The sequence below is a fragment of the Leucopleurus acutus genome (genome assembly GCF_964270905.1).
Source record: "Leucopleurus acutus genome assembly, chromosome: 4".
NCBI lineage: Eukaryota > Metazoa > Chordata > Mammalia > Artiodactyla > Delphinidae > Leucopleurus > Leucopleurus acutus.
The window spans coordinates 139,403,389-139,428,256 of record NC_139146.1 but is presented as its reverse complement, the minus strand read 5'-3'; the positions used below and the strand labels follow the sequence as shown (position 1 = coordinate 139,428,256).

Genomic DNA, 24,868 nt, shown 5'->3' with positions numbered 1-24,868 from the left:
TACTTCTTCTTTCTGTGAATCGGTTTCTCCACACTGGAGATGGAAAAACTGCTCAGTTTTGCTCAGATGGAACCTCATGCCCAGTAGAAGCCTATCATGTATTTATATAAGAACAGAGAAGGAGTCATGGTGTCTACTTTCTGATTTTGGAGACTAGCTTTTATATGGTATATTTTCTAAATTAAAAATATTTTGAACATACCTTTAGGATGCCATCGAAGAGTCGCTTGTGATGGGTTAATTAAATCTAACACATTTAAAAATAACTCTGCGTGTTGTGGGACAGATGCAGCCTTTGGAAAAAGAAAGAGCTTACACTGAACATCGCAACAGATTTTTGTTATTTAATAGTAGGCAACAGACATGTTTACAGAATATGTTTTCAAAGCCTGGTTGGAAAGTATCTTTCTGATACATTCAGCTCTGCTGACAATGGAAGAAATCAGGAAATCCATATTTAAAGAGAAGGATGACTGTATACTTTTATTTCTCAATCAACTCAAATTTGCCTCATCATTTAAAAGTAGTGCCCTCTCGCATAATATCATTCAAATTTAACTAGAAGAAAGAACCATTCCAAAATCACTTCCCAAATGCCAAGATGATGACTAGGATGGAAATTTTGTTCTTATCTAAGAGCAAACAGTCAGGTGTACACTTGTCAGAGTGATTTTGGAAATTCAAAAGGATGTCCACAACTATAAGAAATGTAAGAGAAAGAGCTAGAGAGAACTGAATTGTTCTGCCCAAGAAAATGGAAATGATCTGTTATTTTTTACCCTTGAGGGTAAGAGAGGAAAAGATATGGGGGAGGAAGAGAGAGAACAGACCAAGAAAGAAGGTAAAGCATCCAAAAGACTTTCAAGAACGGAGATATCTAAAACACATTCTTAACTTTGCACCACTCTGTTGTAAAACCTCCCTTCCTTCGGTAAAGTCACCTATTCCACATGCAGTCCGCAAATACCCAGCAAGACTTTAGTTAAGTGGATCTTTCTGGGCATGCAGGAAAGAAAGGAGAACTACATTTTGGTTGTTGCCAGTGCAAAGTTAAAGAAAATGTCACAAGAAACCAAGTGGAGTACAAAATTTGAAGGATGCAAGAAGCTGGAAAGAAAGGTGAACATGAGAACTCAATCCTCCCTGCACCACGAAAGATTTGAAGAAATGGGCTGCATTGGGCTTTTTCGCAGAGCAGCAAGTAAGTCTATAATCTGAACATGTTTTTACATTAAAGTTGGAGATATCCAGGAGCTATCTGAATTATATAAAATTATTTTTATTTTATTAAATGCTGTTCACCAGACTCAGAATCAAATTGGCTGGGTCACAGTTATGTGCTTGCTGCAGAAGATAATTGTAAATTTGCTCTATAGCAAATTATTCCAGAGTTGGCTATAAATTGTTTGCTTCACAAATATGGCAGGATGGATAATCAGAACAAATAGACTACGGAGCTATAGGACAAGCACTTCAATGCAGCAGCAATAATTACTTAAATCTGAGATACCACCATTATTAAGTAATAAAGTGTTTTCTAAGTGTGAAGGTTACCATTAGATCGCAGTTGACATTTATTTGTAAACTGATTTTTTCTGGTTTTGAAGATGAATTCATGCCAGAACAATTAAATTTACTTTCCTAACAGCAATATTAATGAGAGAAAACCAATAGATGTAATCTCGCATTATTATAGATACATACTTAGTTTCTTTTATCCAGTATGCCTAAGAAGCATGGTGCTCTGTATAACTAAACATTTTTTTAACGTCTTTATTGGAGTATAATTGCTTTACAATGGTGTGTTAGTTTCTGCTTTACAACAAAGTGAATCAGCTATACATATACATATATCCTCATACATCCCCTCCCTCTTGCGTATCCTCCCACCCTCCCTATCCCACCCCTCTAGGTGGTCACAAAGCACTGAGCTGACCTCCCTGTGCTATGCGGCTGCTTCCCACTAGCTATCTGTTTTACATTTGGTAGTGTATATATGTCAATGCTACTCTCTTATTTCATCCCAGCTTACCCTTCCCCCTTCCCATGGCCTCAAGTCCATTCTCTATGTCTGGGTCTTTATTCCTTTCCCGCCCCTAGGTTCATGAGGACCTTTTTTTTTTTAGATTCCATATATATGTGTTAGCATAGGGTATTTGTTTTTCTCTTTCTGACTTACTTCACTCTGTAGGACAGACTCTAGGTCCATCCACCTCACTACAAATAACTCAATTTCGTCTTTTTATGGCTGAGTAATATTCCATTGTATATATGTGCCACATCTTCTTTATCCATTCATCTGTTGATGGACACTTAGGCTGCTTCCATGTCCTGGCTATTGTAAATAGTGCTTCAATGATCATTGTGGTACATGACTCTTTTTGAATTACGGTTTTCTCAGGGTATATGCCCAATAGTGGGATTGCTGGGTTGTGTGGTAGTTCTATTTTTAGTTTTTTGTTGTTGTTGTTGTTGTTTTTTGCAGTACGCGGGCCTCTCACTGTTGTGGCCTCTCCCATTGCGGGACACAGGGTCCGGACGCGCAGGCTCAGTGGCCATGGCTCACGGGTCCAGCTGCTCCGCAGCATGTGGGATCTTCCCAGACTGGGGCATGAACCCGTGTCCCCTGCGTTGATTGGCAGGCGGACTCTCAACCACTGCGCCACCAGGGAAGCCCCTATTTTTAGTTTTTTAAGGAACCTCCATACTGTTCTCCATAGTGGCTGTATCAATTTACATTTCTACCAACAGTGCAAGAGGGTTCCCTTTTCTCCACACACCCTCTCCAGCATTTATTGTTTGTAGATTTTTTACGATGGCCATTCTGACCAGTGTGAGGTGATAACTCATTGTAGTTTTGGTTTGCATTTCTCTACTGATTAGTGATAACTAAACATTTTTATTAGTTTAGAATCATTATGTAAAATATACCAGAATAATCAATTTTCAAGCAACTCTAATAGCATTAACATTTATCTGTGTATCTCCCATTACTAGTGCTTGACAATAGGTGTTTATTAACTGTTTATTATATGCTAAATATAAGTTTTACTGGAATAGCCAGAATCTTCAAACTATTTTAATTAATCTATCACTTTAAACTAAAAGTAGAAAATACAAACTTGGGTTGAATTTATATTGAACGTATGATCTACTATTGAAACTTCATACTGAAATAAAATTTCTGAGTTTAAATTTGTTGCTGAATCATTATTCTTTTATGCTTTACTACTATTTGTAAACATTTCTCTGCTTTTTTTGTGAACTCAACAGTGTTGAATGCTGCATAAACTTGGATTTATGATTTTTTTCTGATATATGGGTCATTTTAAAATCTGGGAAGAATTTATGGGGAATTTTCTATGTTTTGGGCATTTTTCTTATTTCTAGTGAGACTTCTGTAACATTTGAAAGCATTACACTTCCTATTCTCCTGGGTGATAAAGGTTGAAGTGAAATATGTTTGTTAAAATTCAGAAGAGTCACTTACCAACTATAAAAGTGTCTTTAAAACTCTTGTGCATTTTAGCAACTTCCTAGTGAGAAAAAAACAGCTGGCAAAAGGAAACGCCGTATTTGGTTATAGCAGCCTCCTAAGGTTTAATCTCTAGTAAAGTGTTTCCAAAATTTCATTCACTCCTGTACAAGTTTTATGAGCTTATTCATATTCTCTATCTGCTATTGGTTCCTTACTCTTTTTCTTAAAATCAACTCATTTAAAAAATTAACTATAAAAATAAATACTATGGGGGCTTCCCTGGTGGCGCAGTGGTTGAGAGTCCGCCTGCCGATGCAGGGGACATGGGTTCGTGCCCCGGTCTGGGAAGATCCCACATGCCGCGGAGCGGCTGGGCCCGTGAGCCATGGCCGCTGAGCCTGCGCGTCCGGAGCCTGTGCTCCGCAACGGGAGAGGCCACAACAGTGAGAGGCCCGCGTACCGCAAATAAATAAATACTACGACAAAATTCATATTCTATAAAGATATCATTGACTATGATGGTTCCATGCTTGAGTCCTGCTCTCCCTATGTTGAAAAGTGAAATTAATGAGTGTTACAGCACAGTAAGACATAACACCAAACATACACTTGTATAACTGTAAGAATCATAGAGATTTGAGTCAATGTTGTTTAATTCCATTTATGCCTAAAATTATCTCAAGTACAACCAGTTGTACCCATTACACACCCTGGAAATACTGCTTTAGGTGAGAGCCTTTTAAGGCCACTCAGTCAGTCTTTTTTTTTAAAAAAATATTTATTTATTTTTGGCTGTGTTGGGTCTTCGTTGCTGCGCATGGGCTTTCTCTAGTTGTGGCGAGCAGGGGCTACTCTTCATTGCAGTCTGCGGGCTTCTCATTGCAGTGGCTTCTCTTGTTGCAGTGGCTTCTCTTCTCATGGAGCTCTAGGTGCGTGGGCTTCAGTTGTTGTGGCTTGTGGGCTCAGTAGTTGTGGCTCACAGGCTCTAGGGCACAGGCTAGGTAGTTGTGGCACATGGGTTTAGTTACTCCGTGGCATGTGGGATCTTCCTGGACCAGGGCTTGAACCCGTGTTCCCTGCATTGGCTGGCGGATTCTTAACCACTACACCACCAGGGAAGTCCCCACTCAGTAAGTTTTAAAGTACCTTGTAATGTCCTAAATTTTAGCTTCTCCATATGACAGAACGTCAGCCCAAACTCCATTTTTATCCTTCCCTTTTCATCTCGTACCACTATGCGTTATTCCCATCTTTCTTCAACAATCAGGGTCAAAGCAGCCCAAAGCTTAGTATTGTTTAAGGGACTGATAATACAGGTAGAAACTAAGGGCTGAATAGGTGATCAATAATTATCTAATGTCTCAAATACCTATGTGGAGAAAATGTTATACAGTTGATCCTTGAACAACATGGGGGCTAGGGGTGCTGACCCTCTGTGCAGTCTACACATAATTTATAGTCTGCCCTCCTTCTCCACAATTCTTCCTTATCCTCTGTATTTGAGGTTTTGCATCCATGAATTCAACCAACCTCCAATTGCATAGTACTGTAGTATTTACTATTTAAAAAAATTCACATATAAGTGGACCCACACAGTTCAAACCCATGTTGTTCAAGGATCAACTGTATAAAAAAAAGGGGCCATATGACCTACAATAATCCAGTTAGAATCTAAATCAGGTTTTTAAAGGAGAGTGTGTTGAGCTGCATTTTTAATATCTTGGATAATAGTAAGGAAATTTGCAATATAAAAATAATTATTATTCATTTACAGGACGAAGTTTAGTAGGAATAAATATAAACAAAAGAGCAAATGCAAAAAATGTGCAAATTTAGTAAAACAGGGTAAAAATAAATACATCAGAAAAAGGTGTAAAGGCAAAGGAAACCCCAAGCAAGAAATGAATAATTAATATGATACTTATCATATTATAAAATATATTTTATAAAATTATACTTGCAAATGGAACTGTGTGACGAGATCGTGCCATACAACTAAGAAGTAACTATTGCTATTTTGCTCAGTAGTGGTTAGAGTTTTATTAGAACATGAATTCAATTTACATCTCTGCAGTTTAAACAAATAGGAGCAAAATTGTCAAAGAACAGAAACTTACGTGAGTAAAGAGGTAAATTGAATTCCAGGAGGAGAAGAAAAAGGAGTTGGAATGACTTACTCTTTAATCTGAGGAAATAATATCTGAAACTAATTTAATCCTTTCCAAATTTGTTTCTTTAATATTGTTTGTCTCCTTAACTTAATTTCCCAATACGTGAATGAAAGTTAAAAATTTCACCCTAAAATTTCACCTTTTTGTTTCATTAGATGAAAAAATTCGGTAATTATTTTACTAATGTGCAGAGAAAATAAATGGACAAATACAGTTCACTAACAAATTAATTCTCATGTAAGCACATCATGAAATGCAAATGATAACTATAAACCAAATTAATTAGTAAAATATATCTGCCATGAAAATAACATGATAACTTCCATAATTAGAATGTGTAACTTTTTAATTATCTATGTTGGAAGAACAGAAAAAACTATATGCTTATAAAATTTATTAGTGTTGGTAGTAGTAATATAGTATCACAAAAAAGGTAATAAAGCATCATTCTAGTTCTATCTACACCAGTTCTTCAATGGTAAATTAAAGCTCTCAACTTTATGAATTTACTAGGCAAGGATGTTGCCAATATTAATCGAATATTAACTGTGGATATAGTTTAAGAGAAAAGAATTTACCTTGCAATCTAGAAAAATTCCCTTGATACAGGATGTTTGTTCTGTTCATCTGAGTGTCAAAAACTCAAATGTATTTCAAATTTTATGTGATGACACTTGCATTAGCTATCTATTGCTGCACAACAAATTATTCCTAAGCATGTGTCTTAAAACAATAATCATTTATTATCTCTCACAGTTTCTGCAGTCAGCTCAGGCTTGATGGGTCTGGAAAATCCATTTACAAGGTGGCTCACTCCCCTTGCTGGCAAGTTGGTGCTGGCTGTCAGTGGAAGGTCTCAGTTATTTTCCACTGGGTCTCTCTGCCTGACTGTTCTCACAACATAACACGATGGCTGGCTTCCCTCAGAGAGAGCAATCTGACCTCGGTAGAAGCCATGTGTCTTTTACTACCTAGGTTTGGAAATCACACATCACTTCCACTGACTTGCAGGACTCACACAATTCAGTCCTAAGTAAGTGTGAGAATGGCCCACCCAAGTGCTTAAATACCAAGAGGAAAGGATCACTGGAGGCCATCTTGGAGACTGGCTACCACATTACTTACAATTTGTTAGATTACTTTCAAGTACAAAGATTATTCAATTTTAAAGAATAAATTTTTGTATTCTGGAAGAAACTTCAAAGTTTTGTTTAAAATCTGAATCTACCCACTCAAATTTCCCATTGCTCCCCAATAGATAATCTGGTTTTCTATCCCTTAAACATGGCGTTTTTATTTCCTACTCTGTAGCTTTGTTCGTGTTGTTCCTCCCTCTTCTTTATTTAATAAAACTTTTATAGAACATGGATAATTTTTTTCTTTAAAGTTCAACTGAAGCTGTACTATCTGCATGAATCCTTATTTATTAGTTGCATCTACAGTGACTATCCTCTCCTCAGAATTTCTAAATATGCAATTCTTAAATCACACAATTGAACATTTAATGAGTCCCTTTTCATTCAACTAACACAGATGATAACTGAATGCCTACTATGTTCTAGGACTGTGCTAGGTGATGGCATAAAATTATTTATTTATTTCCCTTACGAGTCCAAATTATATATCTTATATTTATGATACTGATATTTAATATATGTTTTGCAAGTATATCTTCAAGTTGTTAAATGTGTGTTTTTGCTCGTCTTTTTAATGTCCCCAAGTAAATATTTTGTGTGCAGAAAAGGTTTTGTAGAGATTAATTTAGTTTTGAAGTTAATATTCAGGTTTTTTTTTAATTCATGTAATAAAAAGTCTATTTCTCTCAAGTTTTTAAGTTCAATTTACAAATGTTATTATTCTACTTATTAATGTAGAAAGTTTAGCAATCACTTAGGGTCTCTTTAACATTTAATCCCATTTATATATTTGGTTAATTAAACTCCCTTAAGTATTTAAAACTCTATTTATAAATTGAAAATAGTTAACATATACCAGTTTGCCTGCATTTTAGGGTTTTGTAGAGATAACGTATGTAAAAGTACTTTGCAAAATCTCAATTAATAAGCAAATATGGCATTATTGTTAAATTATGAAGTCAGATGTGCCACTTTGTTGAAACGATTTTATAGAAAACAAAGCACATGGCTTTGCTTATAAGTACTTTTAATAAATGTTTTAACAGTTTTTAAAAATGGTAAAAAATTTTTAAAGTACTTCTCTTAGCCTGAGTTAGATGGAGATAGGAGAAAGTCAAATCTGAATGAAATTAAAGTCCTAAGGAGGATTAAACACTGCTCCTTCTCATGACAGCCTATCTGAAACACCAAGAAGCATACAAAGCAAGCTTCAATCTAGACTTCAGAAGACAGGTCCTAGCCTCACAGTAAGGACCTGGTGGAGACCAGAGATCTTGAGGTACACTAACATAAGGGTCAGCCTTCAGTCTAGTGGGGCAGATTTACAAATCAACTACTCAAATTAAATATGATGAATGCCTCTGACTACTAGATAATCCCAGGTAGAAACATCTTACAAAAGGCTACCTCAATGCAAGAGGACAAACCTGAGCAAAGGCAAGTCTTACATGAAAGGCTTCTGACCCTAAGTAAGTAAAGGTGAATGACAACCTGCAGTAAGAGAATAACAGAATGAGACTGGGAGGAAATCAATAATAGCTAAATTAAAACTTTAAAAAGTACACAGTATCTTCCCTATTCATAAGGGATTTGTTCCAGAGATGTGAGGGAAATGGGGAACTTGCAAATAGTGTATGATTAATGACAATAGAGATTTATTTGCTAAAACAAGATTGTTCTTGTCACAAAATGCTTCTGAAGGCTGTCGACATTTCTCTCCATAACTTTTCGTGCTATTTCTTAAGGTTTTTTCACTTAGGATCTCTTTAATAACAGTAAAAGTTATTAAATATTATTTGAATGCACTTTTTTATTGTTATCTGTGACAAAACAAGAAGTATTCATAAAACACTTCTGCAGCATAACAAGTACAATGGTGTCTCGAGGAAAAGCACCTATGCAGCTTGAGTTACAAAGTGAACTTTCTGTTTTTTTCTGCACAATACCATTTTTACTTGAAAGGATGATTTACAAAAGAGAGTTATTTATTTATTTATTGAAATACAGTTGATTTACAATGTTATATTAGTTTCAGGTATACAGCAAAGTGATTCAGATATAAGCAGCTTTTATTTTTCCTTTCTAATTACTTTTTATCTATTTTTCTTGTTTTACTGAACTAGCTAGCATATTTAGTACAGTGTTTTATAAAAGTAGCATTGCTGGGCAAGATTGTTTCATTCTCATTCTCAAGCGAAAGCTAACATTTCTCCATTATGTATAATGATTGCTGTAGTTTTTGAAGGTACCCTATCAGATTAAGAAAATCCCCTATAGTCTTGTTTCCTAAATGTTTTTATCAAGAAGAAATGTTGAATTCTTAAAAGTGTGTTCCCTGCATGTGTTCAGATGATCCTGTATTTTTCATTTTTATTGATTTGCTTCTTTTCTCCTTTTGCTTGATTAGTATTGGCAGAGGTTTAGCAATCTTATTAATATACACATGAATTCTTTGCATTATATATTTCTTTTCTATTTCATTAGCTTTGCTTTTATTATTATTTTCTCCCTTATACTTTATGTGGGTTTACTTTAGCCTTTTAAAAATTATTTTCTTTCTAATGTGTGCATTTAAGACTATAAAGTTTCTTCTAATTACTGGTTTAGCTGTATCATACATATACTCTTATAAAATATTTTATTTCCCTTCATCCTCAAAATATTGTTCTAATTTCTATCATGATTCTTTTTTCTATATCCATAGGTTTTTTATAAATGAATATCTTTATTTCTAAGCATACAGAAATTTCACTGTTCTAATTATAATATTGGTTTATAGCATGATTACAATTAACTCAGAGAAAATACACACCCAGGTCTTTAGCTGTTTCAAAGGAAATGTTGGTGTAAGACATCTGGCACAATATGTGAACATTAAAGTTTTAATCAGGTACCAAAATAGGTAAAATTACAAAGGGGTGGGATAAATCATTGTATGCAGAATTTCAAATAAAATATCCAAAACCTGTCTGTGGACCCTTGAATCTCTTTACCCACTGTATAACATAAAAAGAATAAAAGTGTGGAGAGATACATAGATATTATTTGAGATGAGGTCATCTTTGCCGAATACTTCTTTTGAATCCCATTCCAACTTCCTTCACCCCTAAGGAGCCAGGCTCGTCTGTCCCCCTGCAATTCAAACCTACCTTACTATGTGGTCCCTACAGCTGAAAGGCATAGAGGCCTTGGATCTGATTTACCCCAGGGAAATCAAGAGAATGAAGGATTGCTGCCTAGCTGCTTTGGTGTAGGACCAGGAAGGTTATTACTATGTTGAGAATAAGCCTACCTGAGCAAGGAGTGTTAGAGAAAGAGATATAAGACTGTTTTCCTGTGGACCAAATGAAGAGCGAGAATGAAAGAGTGGGGCTGTTTTGAGTCCTGTTCCTTGGGACTGTGTGGAGAGTTGGACACTTTAGCATCAAGAAGCTCTGAGATAACACAGGATTACCGGTGCTTTGGAAGGAGTAACCACTGAACTCCCAGACTAGGATCCATCCTCATGAACCAAGTTGCTGCATGGGGAGACAGGTCCAAAAGCACACCTTTGTGGAACCCATGAAAATGCACCATTTGGTTATTGGTTTTAACCATCTTCCAGGCTCTGGGCACTACGTATGGTGCCAGGTCAAGTAATAAGTTTTATTCAACTGTCTCATTCCTCTCTTACCCTGCTTCCAGTGTAGAGTGGTCAGAAAGGGGCTGGAGAGGGAAGAGGGAACCAGAAAATAGAGAGCTTGTAAAGAAGCCACTTGTAGAATTCCATCTGACACAGGGATGAGCTACAGGAGAGAATTTTCAGTTATGATTTTGTATCATATATTCTAATTTTATTTTATTTTATTTTTTTAACATCTTTATTGGAGTATAATTGCTTTACAATGGTATGTTAGTTTCAGCTTCACAACAAAATGAATCAGTTATATATATACATATGTTCCCATCTCTCTTCCCGCTTGCGTCTCCCTCCCTCCCACCCTCCCTATCCCACCCCTCCAGGCGGTCACAAAGCACCGAGCTGATCTCCCTGTGCTATGCGGCTGCTTCCCACTACATATATTCTAATTTTAAATTGATAGCCTCTGCAAATTTTGTTGTCCACAGAACTGTCCATTTCTTAAGAGTAAGCAAAAAAGTCATGGAGCTTCAATATTTTTATTAAGGGCAGGAAGTTTATGTTCACCAAATAAATTGTAAAGAGGTGATGGGAAAGAAAAATAAAGTACATTTTAATCATGTGCTATGATTTGCTGTTTCTAAATTCTTTAAATTATTTTCTAAGTTTTATGCTTTCTCAAGACTGTGAAACAAGAGTACTAATCAGGGCTAAGTTAATTATTTATAGCATATTGTAATAAAAGCATTAATCTTTAAGAAAAATAAAAAAGAAAATGGTGACTGGAATGTCTTTAAAATTCTGAGATTGAGCTGGCAAGCCTAGTTAGTTGTAGAAAATTGTCCCAGAACCCTGTCCTTTCAAAAATCTATTGAACCACCATGCACATGATGATAGCTTTGCAAATTGCACACGTAATGCTTAGATGAAATCCTACAGGTGAAGGGATTAACCCTATGCCCACATCTGCAAAGCAGCAAATGAGAGAGTCAGATTGGGTGGAAGTGCACATACTTTTGTAGGAATGAGAGCATTCCCCAATTTAAAGGGGGCACTTATTACTCAGGTTTAACTGAGTGCTGCTGTGAGGAAATATGAAACCTAGAGTTGCCAGAAGAGCTGAAAATAAGATTTTCTCTTTCTTTCTGTGTCGCCGTTGTTGTTTTGTGAAACTTGCTGATTTTTAAATAGTAGCTTGTAGTCATAAAACATTGTGTGGCCAAACAACACACTTCTGCCAGTTAGATATCAGAGGTTTCTAGTTTGTAAAACTCTGGAAGAGAGGCTGTTGACTTCTTTCTAAAACTTATCTTATCCTGGTTTATTAAGAAATAGCAGGGTAATGACCAGTTTACAGATTTGTTTGTCATTTTCTAATACTGGAGGTTTTCCTGTATATATTGCCCAGATTCATAACTTCACCGCTTCTCCATTTCTCATCATGCTCAAATGCTAATCATTTAATCCTCCCTACCTTCTCAAATTCCTCTGGCTCTTAACAGTTCTCTGGGAACCAGAAATACTTGTGTTTGGATTATCAAACACATCCTGACCCCACTTGAAACTTTGATAGGACTACTATAGCTGTTTCCCTAATCAATCCATTATTCAAGGTGGCTAATTTTCTTGAGCAGCCTATACAGCAGAGGCTCCTGGTCTTTTGTTATTAATGAAAACAGAAGGGAGATTAATAGCAGAATGGAAAGCAATCCATAAGATCTTACAATGAGCAGGGAGTAAAGACTCCCTCTTTATAAAGAGATGGTCCAAAAAAGCTGGAATTTAAGCCTATGTGACTAGGAAGATTTCAACGTTTCCATTAATATTTGTCTTGACCAAATCAAGTTTCCTATTATCCTAAACTAGTATAAGTAAAAAAGAAAAGAAGAAATTAGGTTATACTGAATTAATACCAAAATTTTCCCTGAAGGCACTACACCCTAGCACTTTTCTGAAAGATAAACACCTCCAGACACCTCTGGTTATCTTGCAGGTATGGGACAGTGAAAAGAGCTCAGATGACTAGTCACAAACTTGAGTCTAGTCTAGGATTTCTCAGAGGGTATTTCAATGTACAAGTGTATAAAAATTATCTGCAGTAACTGCTGGAAAAATAGTTTTCTGTGTTTTACTGAAAGGGAGTGGCCTGGAGATCACTGGGAAAAAATATTTTAATAGATATTTTAACATTGAGGGCTACTGCTTTGAGTCACTAAGTGCGAGTCCTTGGGCTTTTCTCCTCTGATAATGAGCACAGATAACACCAGCTTGGCCAATCCCCTGGCTAATGTCAAGGATTAAATGAGATATTTGATCAGTGAAAGTGCTTTGAAAAATTCAGCATTCAGCCAAAGCAATGGATGGAGGAATGAACTGGCAAGAGATTTAATGATAAGAAAGAAATCTACAAGGTATTGGATCTGTAAAAGTGGCTAGAGGGCCGATGGGGAAAGCTCCTCCCAAATCATTAGAGCATTTAGAATGTCTCCCCATCTATTTGTAGTGAGGTGGATGGACCTAGAGTCTGTTATACAGACTGCAGTAAGTCAGAAAGAGAAAGACAAATACCGTATGCTAACACATATATATGGAATCTAAAAAAAAAAAAAAATTGGCTCTGAAGAACCTAGGGGCAGGACAGTAATAAAGACCCAGAAGTAGAGAATGGACTTGAGGACACAGGAGGGGGAAGGGTAAGCTGGGACGAAGTGAGAGAGTGGCATGGACATATATACACTACCAAATGTAAAATAGATAGCTAGTGGGAAGCAGCCACATAGCACAGGGAGATCAGCTTGGTGCTTTGAGACCACCTAGAGGGGTGGATAGGGAGGGTGGGAGGGAGAGCAAGAGGGAGGAGATATAGGAACATATGTATATGTATAGCTCATTCACTTTGTTATACAGCAGAAAATAACACACCATTGTAAAGCAATTATACTCCAATAAAGATGTTAAAAAAAAGAATGTCTCCCCATCTCTCTATCAGCCTTCCTCCACTTCTCATTCTTGACCTTTCTCCATCCAGCCCCTTCAGAGAGCCTCTGCCTCTCTATCAGCCTCCATCACTTTCTCCATCTCTTTTAACCTCATTTTTCCTCTCCATCTTTTTCTGATGTCAGAAAATTTCCTTCTCTCTCTCTCAGTCCTTTTTTCTACCCCTCCCTCAGCCAAGCCAAACACAAATAATGCCATGTAGCAAAATGGAAACAATATCTTTCATTGGTACGTACTCTGAGAAATGTTGCTCACGGCAGAGAATTGGCTTTTTCACATGCAAAGAAGATCCGTTCTAACAGCCCTATCTGAAAATTCCCGAAGGAGGTAAACATTAGGGAACAGAATTGAACATCTTGCTCCAGAATGAACATATTTAGGAATCACAGAATGAAAATGAAGCAAGATAACTTGAGGCGAAATGTACAGAAATTGCTCGCTACAGGAAGATCGTACAATTGTAGATCCAGGAGAAAACTTCAATATCGATTAGTCAAACCACATCATGTTATAGATGGAGAACTGAAAGTCTTGAGAGGTTAAAAAAAAAAATTGCTTAGCTCAGTCACACAGCAAGCTTGCGGCTGCTGGTGACGAAAGCCAGAGGGTCTTGGCTCAGAGGACGGCGCACCCCGCACAGGTGCACAGCATTGGTCTGTGACACCAGCCAGAGCTCAATGAGAAAAGAAGGGAAGAGAACATCTTATATTCCAAATATATGGAAGGAGCTACAGCAGGTTTTCTTTTATGTGATACGATCGTAAAATGGTATATGCGTTGTAGGACTTTTGTGTTTTTATTTGACAAAGGAAAAAGCTGTTCGTCCCATGTCAACTGCCCAGATGGCATTTTGATTATTTATTGATCAGTGACAATTTAAAAATCTGGGAATAACTGAATTATTGGATACCTTTACTTCTGAACAGGATTAGATAGGATAAAGTTATTTATTTGACCTTCTGAACCAAGACTTCAGAAACAGAGAGGTGACTTCTGTAATCAGCGTGTCTTGAATTTCCATAATTTTACATTTTGTTCTAGTGGGGGTAAGGATTATTCTGAGCTAAATGATTCAGGATTACCTGATGAATGGTGCCTAGAATAAAAGGATACCAATTTTTTCTTGTGAGCAAGACACAGGAATGATTCAATACTTGCCTTCAGATAATCACACCATTCTTGTGTGATTTGAACAGTTGATGTAAACGAAAGGCAGGCATTTTCTGTTATTCATACAAATATAAGACAGTAGGTCAACGTCATAAAGCAAATCAAATAAGTTCAGCCAATGAAGAGAGTATCCTAAAATGACACTCACAGCTTCTCCACAAGCCAGGCCAAGGATAAAAATAAATATTGTGGGCTTCCCTGGTGGTGCAGTGGTTGAGAGTCCGCCTGCCGATGCAGGGGACACAGGTTCGTGCCCCGGTCCGGGAAGATCCCACATGCCGCAGAGCGGCTGGGCCCGTGAGCCATGGCCACTGAGCCTGCGCGTCCGGAGCCTGTGCTCCGCAGCGGGAGAGGCCACAACAGTGAGAGGCCCGCATACCGCAAAAAAAAAAATAAAATAAATATTGTCCTCAAGTCACTGAAAACAAAGCCAGGAATGCCCTGGGTATTTTCAACTCTGCTGACTTTTGAAGAAATACAGTTCTCCAAATTAAAGCAAGAGCCAGTTGGTAAGCATCACCTATGTATTCAAAGATAGGTCATGGGGAAAACAATGATCAATTAGACATTGTCCTTGCTTCCAAGAGATTTATGTTTAGTTAGGTTGTAATGGACTCTAATAAGGGTTTTTTAAATGATTGACAACATTGTCATTTTTCTTCTACTTTGCAAATCTATAGAGTTTTAAACATTAATTGATATAAAACTTGCACCCAACAAATGAGGCCTTCAGAAAATGAAAAAAAAAAGTTTTCGTTTTTTTAAGTGGCTAATTAGCACTAAGTAGAAATTCATTACTACTTCACATAATTTAATTATCTTAATCCCAATAATGCAATTACCATTAATAAACCTTTAAATTAGTTAATTATGTGCATTTAAAAAGGTGATTCTCACTTTTTAAAATTGGATTTGCGGGGGAGAGATAACTGGGGGATGTCTCACTGTTGGACAGAGGAGTTGTCAGAATAGCCTTGAGCTGACAAATGCAGGAGTGGCCTCTCTTCCCTAGGGAAAGTGTGTGAGAGTTCAGCATTTATGTCCTCATACTTACTGAATGCCCTAGGAGGACAATTTCACAGTTCATACCACACACACACACATACACACACACACACACACACACACACACACACACACAAATTGTTCCTTTTCCCACTTCAGTTAAAAATAAGTTCAGGGGGGAAGGGGAAGCTGGGATGAAGTGAGAGAGTGGCATGGACGTATATACACTACCAAACGTAAAATAGATAGCTAGTGGGAAGCAGCCGCATAGCACAGGGAGATCAGCTCGGTGCTTTGTGACCACCTAGATGGGTGGGATAGGGAGGGTGGGAGGGAGGCTCAAGAGGGAGGGGATATGGGGATATATGTATACTTATAGCTGATTCACTTTTTTTTTTTTTAATATTTATTTATTGATTGATTGATTGATTGATTGCTGTGTTGGGTCTTCTTTTCTGTGCGAGGGCTTTCTCTAGTTGCGGCAAGTGGGGGCCACTCTTCATCGCGTTGCACGGGCCTCTCACTATCGCGGCCTCTCTTGTTGTGGAGCACAGGCTCCAGACGCGCAGGCTCAGTAATTGTGGCTCACGGGCCCAGTTGCTCTGCAGCATGTGGGATCTTCCCAGACCAGGGCTCGAACCCGTGTCCCCTGCACTGGCAGGCAGGCTCTCAACCACTGCGCCACCAGGGAAGCCCTGATTCACTTTTTTGTACAGCAGAAACTAACACAACATTGTAAAGCATTTATACTCCAATAAAGATGTGGAAAAAAAAATAAGTTCAATGTATGATACAAATGATATTCTGTGTTTTGTGTGTGTGTTTTTTTTAACTTGGGCATAATTTCAACACATAGCAATTTGAGTGTGTAGCAGCCATAAAAAAATATGTAAAGGTACATGGCTAAAAGAGCAATGATGGATTGGCAGTTAAAGGCCCAGACAGTAAAGAAAAATTCTCAAATTATGAAGTACATTCCTCTTCATCTGTTGATTCCATGAGTTAAATGTTAGGTTGCATATTAATAACTAAACTTTAATAGTGATTTATGACTTACAGAGCATCTAAAATATGTTTTCCAATTATCATTTAACACCAATATTGTGTCAACAATTATCATTTTTCTCATTTTTAGATAAAGAAACTGAGGGTAACAAGCATTTAGTGTTTGGCCGGCTTCAGCATACTAAGAAGCTGGATCCAAAGTTGGTTGGTTCTCACATTAAGAACAAAGTTCCTTCCACTAACCTATCCCACCTCTAAGAGTAAGCAATGCTCAATACTTAAAGATAAGAAATAATATTTGAGGACGTTGACTATTCTCAGACTAAAAAGTTAGAATTTTCATTAAACACAAGTAAAATTTTGCTTATTAATTTGAGTGATTAGTTTATACGGTGAGTTAAATAACTTACAAATCTGAAAAGCATCTTAGATAATATACCAGTCTGTATATGTCAAATTGTGCCTGTATATATTATGATTAAGAACATAACTGGCAATCGTATTTCATTCCTACTTCAATTCTATTGTGAAAAATTATGTGCTGGTTTTTCTCTTTGTGAGAATGAACATTGTAATTATTTAACTATTTGCTGATTCCAGATTGGAATCAACTTGGCAATAAAATAGTTTGTCTAAGGAATTGGATATTATAATCTGTAGGATTCTGAGTTCCCAAACTCAGCAAAACATAGAGTCATTATATACTGGACACTATTCTCAGTGTTTTTGTGTATTACCTCACACGATCCTCCCAATATCCCTATGAGGTAAGACTGTACTCACCCCTATTTTATAGCTGAGAAAGCTGAAGGTTAAGTAACTTGCCCGAGTTCACACAGATAGTAAGTGGCAGAGCTGGAATTTGAACCCAGACAGTCTGGCTCCAGAAGAATTATAGATGTGACACTAAGTAATTATTTCACTAATAGTTATTTCCTCTTTGCTTCTTTCCTTCTCTTCTAAGTCCCATATTAGCTGCACTGACATTTGTATCAGAGCCAAGAACATTATTTTTTTCCAACCAACATAGCAGTGAGTAGGTAGGGAAATGCCTACAACTCCTTTAACCCATCCCCTAATAATTAATTGAATCCAGGGTATTAAGTGGCTAATTAGCACTAAGTAGAAATTCATTCATAGCACTGTGGTCTTAGTTTGCAGTTTAGAGGTGCTGAAGGGGCTATGAGAGGCAGCAGTGCTTCCAAATGACTCAAGTGGAACGTCTCTACCCTTATTCTTTTGATCAGAAAAACTCAACTTATTGCAGTTGTACTGCATTGGAAGATAGCAAGCTAGAAGGGAAGATTTTGAAGAATAATATTCTCTGATTTGATTTTAAGCTCTATTACTCTAGGATAACTTTACACTATCTCCAAGCCTCGGTGTCCTAATCAGTAAAATGGGAATGACAAAGCTGGCCTTGAAATGTTGTGATGGAAGTAACGTGTGTAAAGTGCCAGGTACAACAAATGGTAGATGTCAGTAGATGTTGTAACAATACATATCTTGGTTAACTTGGACCAGACCTAGTTGTGATCTCCATTTTTCTTTTTTTTTTGGCCGCATCTTGCAGCTTGCAGGATCTTAGTTCCCCAGCCGGGGATGGAACACACACTCCCTGCAGTGGAAGTGCGGAGTCTTAACCACTGGACCACCAGGGAAGTCTCCATTCTCTGTTTTTTGACACAACTAATTTAGGTTTAGGCCAGAATATGACTGATTAAACAGAATAAGAATCAGTTTACATTTCAGATGAGCAGCACACTAAGAATAAAATCAATGACATTGACATTTTTGACTACCAGCCTCACAATATAGCTCCTTATTGACTCTATACAGACAAATGACTGCCTTAGGAAAGGACCTGCTTAGAATATTGTTTAACTTATTCAACAAAAGCTTTATCGAATTTTTTCTTGAAATGAAGAGGAAGAAAGGTAGTGAATATCAATTAGAATATCAGAGAAACTCTGGTATAATGTATATATTATCATCCAAACCAAAATGTTCCCATCAGAAAATAATCAATCCTGAATTTCTCCAAAAAGCAGAGCCTGAGACAAGGGTTTGTATGCAGTTTGTAAAGGAAAGTGATGTCAAGAAAAGAAGTAGAGAACTAAAATAGTGAAAATGGAGCAGCAATAGAAGTAAAGCATTTATTCACTGGCCCCATTCTTCTTTTGGGCAAAGCCTGTCTCATAGAGTGCTAAAGCTCCTGCACTTCTAGCTCAGATACACAACAGTGCCAGGTGGGTTTCTGTAGGTGAAGCATGCCTTAGTATGAGAACAACAGGAGACAGGAAAGCAAGAGATACTCATTCACGTGAGACAAGATACTGTCAAGCTACACCTGAGAGGTTGCCATAGCAATGGTTAGATTAAAGGCATCCAGAGAGGATGTAGGTGGCTGCTTCTATATAGAGACTAGTTATGATTATCTCTACTGATATGTCATTCTACAAGACACAAAACCTCTATTCAAGTTTAGAAAACTATTTGTTTTATGGTTGCCGAAATTTGGGAATCATATAGTGGCCCTTCTAGATGTGATTGACACCACTAATGTTTCCCATGCTACTGTTGATATTGTGTGCAACAGTAGAAAAGGAAAAAGGATCTTACTTGTTAACTAAAAGAGCTTCTTTTAACACTCAAGAGGCATTATTAGCCTAACCTGACAGAGCTATAATGACCCACAGGAATTCAGTAACAGGAATGGAGACATTTACTACACGGGAATGGAATGGAATGTCGTTTAGAGTCAATTCCTGCTTTGACATTCAAGGTTTAGAAAAACACATCTCAGATTGTTCTCAGAGGTAAAGAGGAAGTTGGAAAGTGATGACTAAGAAAAAAAGAATATAAGGAACTTGGACTAGATAATTATTTACAAGTTAAAATATTTACCTGAAGCTTGAAATATAATGTCATCAATGAAAAGAAAAGGATGGGCAACTATCCAGTAAATTAGAAGCTTTTTGAAACGTTCAGACGTTCATCTTTTTTTCTCAATATCTGAATAATTACAATCAGCAAGATAAAATTGCCAATTTGCCAGTGACAACTGTTATGAGTCTCTTAAAAATACGAATTCTAGAATGATCATTTCTACTTTTAAAGATCATTGAAGAAAAAAAGAGTAGTAAGGAAAGTATGCTAAATAAAAGGCTTGGAAACTTTTCCCATTGAATTTGTTTCCACACTGATTCACTCTTTCTATAATAGATCACCCACTTCAGGTAAGCTCTATTGATAGTGACTAAGCTAAGAGGAAGTAACAAGTAAGATAATCTGCTCTGAAGCAACACATATGTTACTTAAAATAACACATGAATTAATGATGTACAATATTTATTTAATTTGTTTCCAACTTCTCTTATGTGAACTTTGCTTTTAGAAAAAAAGGCATTTTGTATTTTTGAGAAATTGGTTGGTAATAAGGTATCTCCTTGAATATTTATAGCCATAGAAGATATTACATAAAGTATTTGATACCCAAAAAAGGAGAAGTAGAATCAATTGTATTTAGATATTCTTCCTCCCAATGATTATAGTCAGAGTAGTTTATTCGTCCAGGTTTGCTGTAAATTACTGTCACCTGGTACTAGGTTGTCCACCTACCCCTAACACCTTCTCCTCTGCTGGAGTTTGGGAATTGACTTACTTTGATAAGAAGCCCCTTTCCATGTATTTGGCTCGTGCTTTCATAGCCAGGAATCAAAATACTCCACTTGTTTTCATGTTATGTTCTGTGATTCATACCTGTCCACAACTCTTTCACAAGGATAAGGTAGTAAACAAAAAGTGATCATCAGAGGAAGAAATTAAAAATGGATAGGCAACTATATCATTCATTTATGCACTCATTCAGCTTATTATATCCTTATTATGTGTTTAGAACTGTTACTATACAGACTATAATAAATATGACCCTTACTTTCATGGTGCTTATAGTCTGGTACAGGAGATAAGATATGCACACAAATAACGAAGATAAAGTTGGAAAATAAGGGCCATAAGGGAGTTACAAATATGGGCGTCCAGCAGAGAAATAAATTGCTTCGCTATGTTACTAATCTTCCAGTGAGTAGGACAGGACTAAAATCTCTTGGCAGACAAGTGTAAAGAACACTCATCCCCCACCATCACCTCCAGGGGCATTCCATCTACCAACCAGACGATTTTAACCTACCATTGGACATCTCTATTTGAATATCTTATTAAGACTTCGAACTCACCATGTCCAAAATCAAGTTCATCACTTTCTCCCGAAACCATCTCCTCCTATCTTTCCATACGTCTGGTCCCAATCCATTTCCCTACTTCTATTATTCAAATAACACTCTACACCTCAGTCACTATCTCTCTCATAGCCAGTCAATAATATGGCGTCACAAACTTTCTACTTCTTTAAAGCTCTTCCCTAGAACCTTCTTTTCATTTTATTGACAGACTTTCAGACTTGGAATAACATTTGAACCATTTTCTTTAGCTTTTCGCTCTCCTGACTGCAATAGTCTAATGTATAACCCTGTTGACAGATTAGTCTTCTCAGTTTATGGTCCCAATCAGATAATTCCCATGCTCAAACACATTTAGAGAATCCAATATAATTAACTACCTGATGGTATTCAACATATCCTGAGGCTGTATTTCCAACACTTAACCTCTGTCCAATCTGTGACCTCCTTACATTTCTAGACTGGAACATACTGATGTTTTAAAGTTCCTATTCAAGAAATTCCATCCATCCAACCTGTTTCTCAAGTTTCAAAGTTTATCATAATTTCCACTTTTATATGAAGGCTTTTCTGATGTTCCTACACCCAAAACTAAGCTAGTTGTGAATTCTCCACAGCATTCTTTATTTACCACTTAAGACTTACGATAGAATCAAACTTGTAATTATTTGGCGCTCCTCTCTCCCCACCACTTCTAGGACAAGGGCTGAGTCACAGTGACCGCTATAAACCTACAGCGTCTAGCATAGTGTTTGTCTTAGAGGGTGTTCAATCCATTTTTTTTTTTCCATGACACTGAATGTTCAATCCCTAACAAATGAATTTCAACAAGCAATTAAATTCTTCTTCAGACACCAATAAAGTGACGTGTGTTCCTGCTTGCAGATGGCTAAAACATTTTAATCTTTCCTAAATTAATGTAAAGTTCAAAAAGCAAATGGCACTTGAAAAGTAAATTGCTTCCAGGGCCTCCTTTTTCTTGGAATCCTTCTTCATTTAACTTTTCTCAGTCCTGACAGTCTAAAGCTCATCAGTCTAGACTTAAAAGCCAAAGGAGCTTAAAAGCCACGCAGGGGTCTGTTCAGTTTTAAATACAATTTAGAAAACCTTGGGAAAGAATGACAGTTCCTTTTCAAGAACCTCCCATACATATTTCAATAGAACAGCTTTCCAAATTGGAAACTGTAAAATATTGTACCGCTCACCAAGTAATAAAGTCACTCACTGCCATGCAGAAAGATTTCCTTGGTTTTCACGAAGAGCACAGAAAACTATATTGTATTTATTTAAATCTGAAACTGACAAAAAAGACAGAAAGAAAAAGAAAAGTAGTCAATTTCTCTAAAAGATCATTATTTAGGAATAAATTGCTACGCAAAAAAGCATGGATCTTCTTGACAACTTGTGAATTTAAGGCAGATGAAATGCCTCCTTCTGTACTCCTATAATCAACTCTGCTGATGAAATATGTTAAGCATTCTAAGCTTGGGGAACATATAAAGCTTTGAAATCAATGTGTTTCCGGTACAGGGGGTTAGGAAAAGAACTTAATAAATCAGCTTAGGAAATGCTTCATTTCCTGAACCGTATCTGGGAAGGAAAACATAAAACAGGCAGAACCAGGTGCAAAAAAAATCATACACGTGGATGGGAAAATCTCTTCCAGTTCCTTCTAGGCCTCACTCCGATGGTCAATTTATGCTCCTGAGCCAGCACTTCTTTTTCTAGGATAAATGGGGTAGATTTTACAGACACTTGCCTTAAAATTAACAAAGGCTCCCTGGCAGAGGTTGAAAGAGATAGTCATTATGTAACCGCTGTCTCTGCTCAAATAAGAAATTATCTTACTATTGACATATATACACTAATATGTATAAAATGGGTAACTAATAAGAACCTGCTGTATAAAAAAATAAAATTAAATTAAAAAAAATTATCTTATTTTGGTTAATAATTCATTAGAAAGAAGACACTATTAATAGAGAGGTTGGGCTCATTACCAATGAGCTAAAGGACGCTGGTTTTATTCCTACAATGATCATAATAGAAAAAATCTTCCAGGTCATCTCTGGGTTATCCTTCACCTTTCCAGCTTCCTTACGGTCAGGTTTTGTAGGCTACTTCTATTGATTCTATTCCACTTTGCTTTCTGAAGTACATGTAATCCATTCCTATCTATCCCATGCAAACTGAAGAGTTACTTATAAGCTAGTGCATTGATTTCTGTGTCATCTCATAAATATTCTTTATTAAAAAAAAAATCAGAACTTTGTAACTCATCTAAGTTAACTTTTCTGGTCTTATACCCACTTCAGCTTAACCCTGGCAAGTCCCAGATGGACTGTAATCAATCGTATGTGATTTTGCAGTGTTTGGGCATTTGTACTAAATTTATATAACATATTTTGAGAAATTAATGATAAATATTATTTAAGAAGGAGTGTGTTTATTTTTTCCTACCTAATCACTGCAAATGGAATTTTGTAAGCAGTGAAGTTTGAAAAGAGCACATGCACAGTAAAATTAGAATTGAGTTTTTTCCAGGGCTCCTCAGAGCCAGAATCAATGTGTCCCAGCCGTGTTCTTTTATGATAGTTTGTACTTTAGTTTTCGCACCTCTTAAATCTGTCTTATGTTAGATTTACATGCTTATTTCTCCCAATAGTGCATTTGCCACCGTGGGCAAGGACAATGTCTTAACTCACTTTTGTATTCCTTGCACTGCTGAATACATGGTGAGAGCCTAATAAATATTGATTAAATCTAATTGCTTACAGTAAATCCCTCCGGAAGGGTTAAAAGTCAAATGTAATAATTTCTTGCAACTGGTCATTAATATAGTCAGGGCTTATGTAGGTGCATATATATCCTTTATCTAAGTTTCAGAACCTGCAGTCAATGGGTAGGGTTTTTATGTCTATAAATTCCCTGAAATGTTATGCAAAATATTGTACGTATGTGTGTAGATCTGTGTTAATTTCTAGAGCAAGCATCCATAAACTTTAATCAAGTGACTCTCCTCCATTCTCACCCTCACCCCTCAAGATATTAAGATTCACTTGCCCAGGCAGTTTTATCCAACCTCTCAATTTATCAGAGCCAAAAGATAGTTGGGACAAATATAGGCCAGCGTCTGCAGAGCAATGTTTCTGATTACAGCCTTTCACCGGTACATGACAATCTTGTTATTTCTAGACTTACGTCTGAAAAGAGCACATTTTTGAGAAATAGTCCATTTTTAGCCAGCATTTGATCCCCAGATTGTTACTCTCTGAAAAGGCTATTGTATATTCCCGGTACCTTTACGATGCCATGGAACACACTTCAAGGCCGCTGCAGCAGCAAACACTTTCCTTCCGTGAAAACAAACATCCTCTCTGCGGAGCCTTCTCCACGCATCCCCCCGTCCACGCACACACACTCAACTCAGCAAATGCACTGCTGTGTCTACTTCTCAGGGGAGGCTCCCTGAAGGTAAACTGAGGCTCAGAGCCGCCCACTAGTGATTTCTGATCCACAACGTCAGAACAATAAGAGAAAAGGGTACCTGCGTCGTCCAAACCGCTACAAAGACTGGACAGAAGAAGACAAAGTATGGTCCCTTGAAGCAGTTTCATGGTGCCTGTGGCTCGTCACAGTGGCTCTTCTCTCCAGAGTCAGGCAGGGACAACTCCCTCCCAGCCTGGCAGGGCCTTCTCAGCAAATGGAAAAGGTGTGCTGGACTTGAACAGCCACTGCCCATGCCTACTTATTTCGGGGGCTCTGATAAAGAACAGGAGGAAATGCACACACTCCCTTTGGGAGTTCAGCAGAGAGGAGATTTATTGTTTCAGTCCCTTACAGGAACTTTTTTTTTTCTCTTCCTTTGGCAGCCACTTGTGTTTTTGTTACTACATTATTTTGTTCTTCTTCAACAAAAAGGTCAGGACGGGTTTTGAACAGAAAGAGATCTTTCTTGAGAATGGATCTTACAGGCTTTCTAACTTTTGTTTTGAAAGCATGTTTTGGAGTGTTTATAAAGGGGCCTTATTAAACAACGACTTGGT

At 37.1% G+C, this 24,868-nt stretch overlaps 1 protein-coding gene across 3 annotated transcripts in view; it reads right to left on the bottom strand.

Annotated features, from left to right (window-relative positions):
• EMCN (endomucin) overlaps nt 1–24,509 on the bottom strand; it is a 93,259-nt gene extending 68,750 nt beyond the window's left edge. For all 3 annotated transcript variants that reach the window (XM_082837845.1, XM_082837847.1, XM_082837846.1), the window contains exon 1: nt 24,370–24,509. In XM_082837845.1, coding sequence (XP_082693971.1) covers nt 24,370–24,439 — 70 coding nt within the window. In that variant the 5' untranslated portion in view covers nt 24,440–24,509. The remainder of the gene's footprint in view (nt 1–24,369) is intronic.
• Between the last annotated feature and the right edge of the window lie 359 nt (nt 24,510–24,868).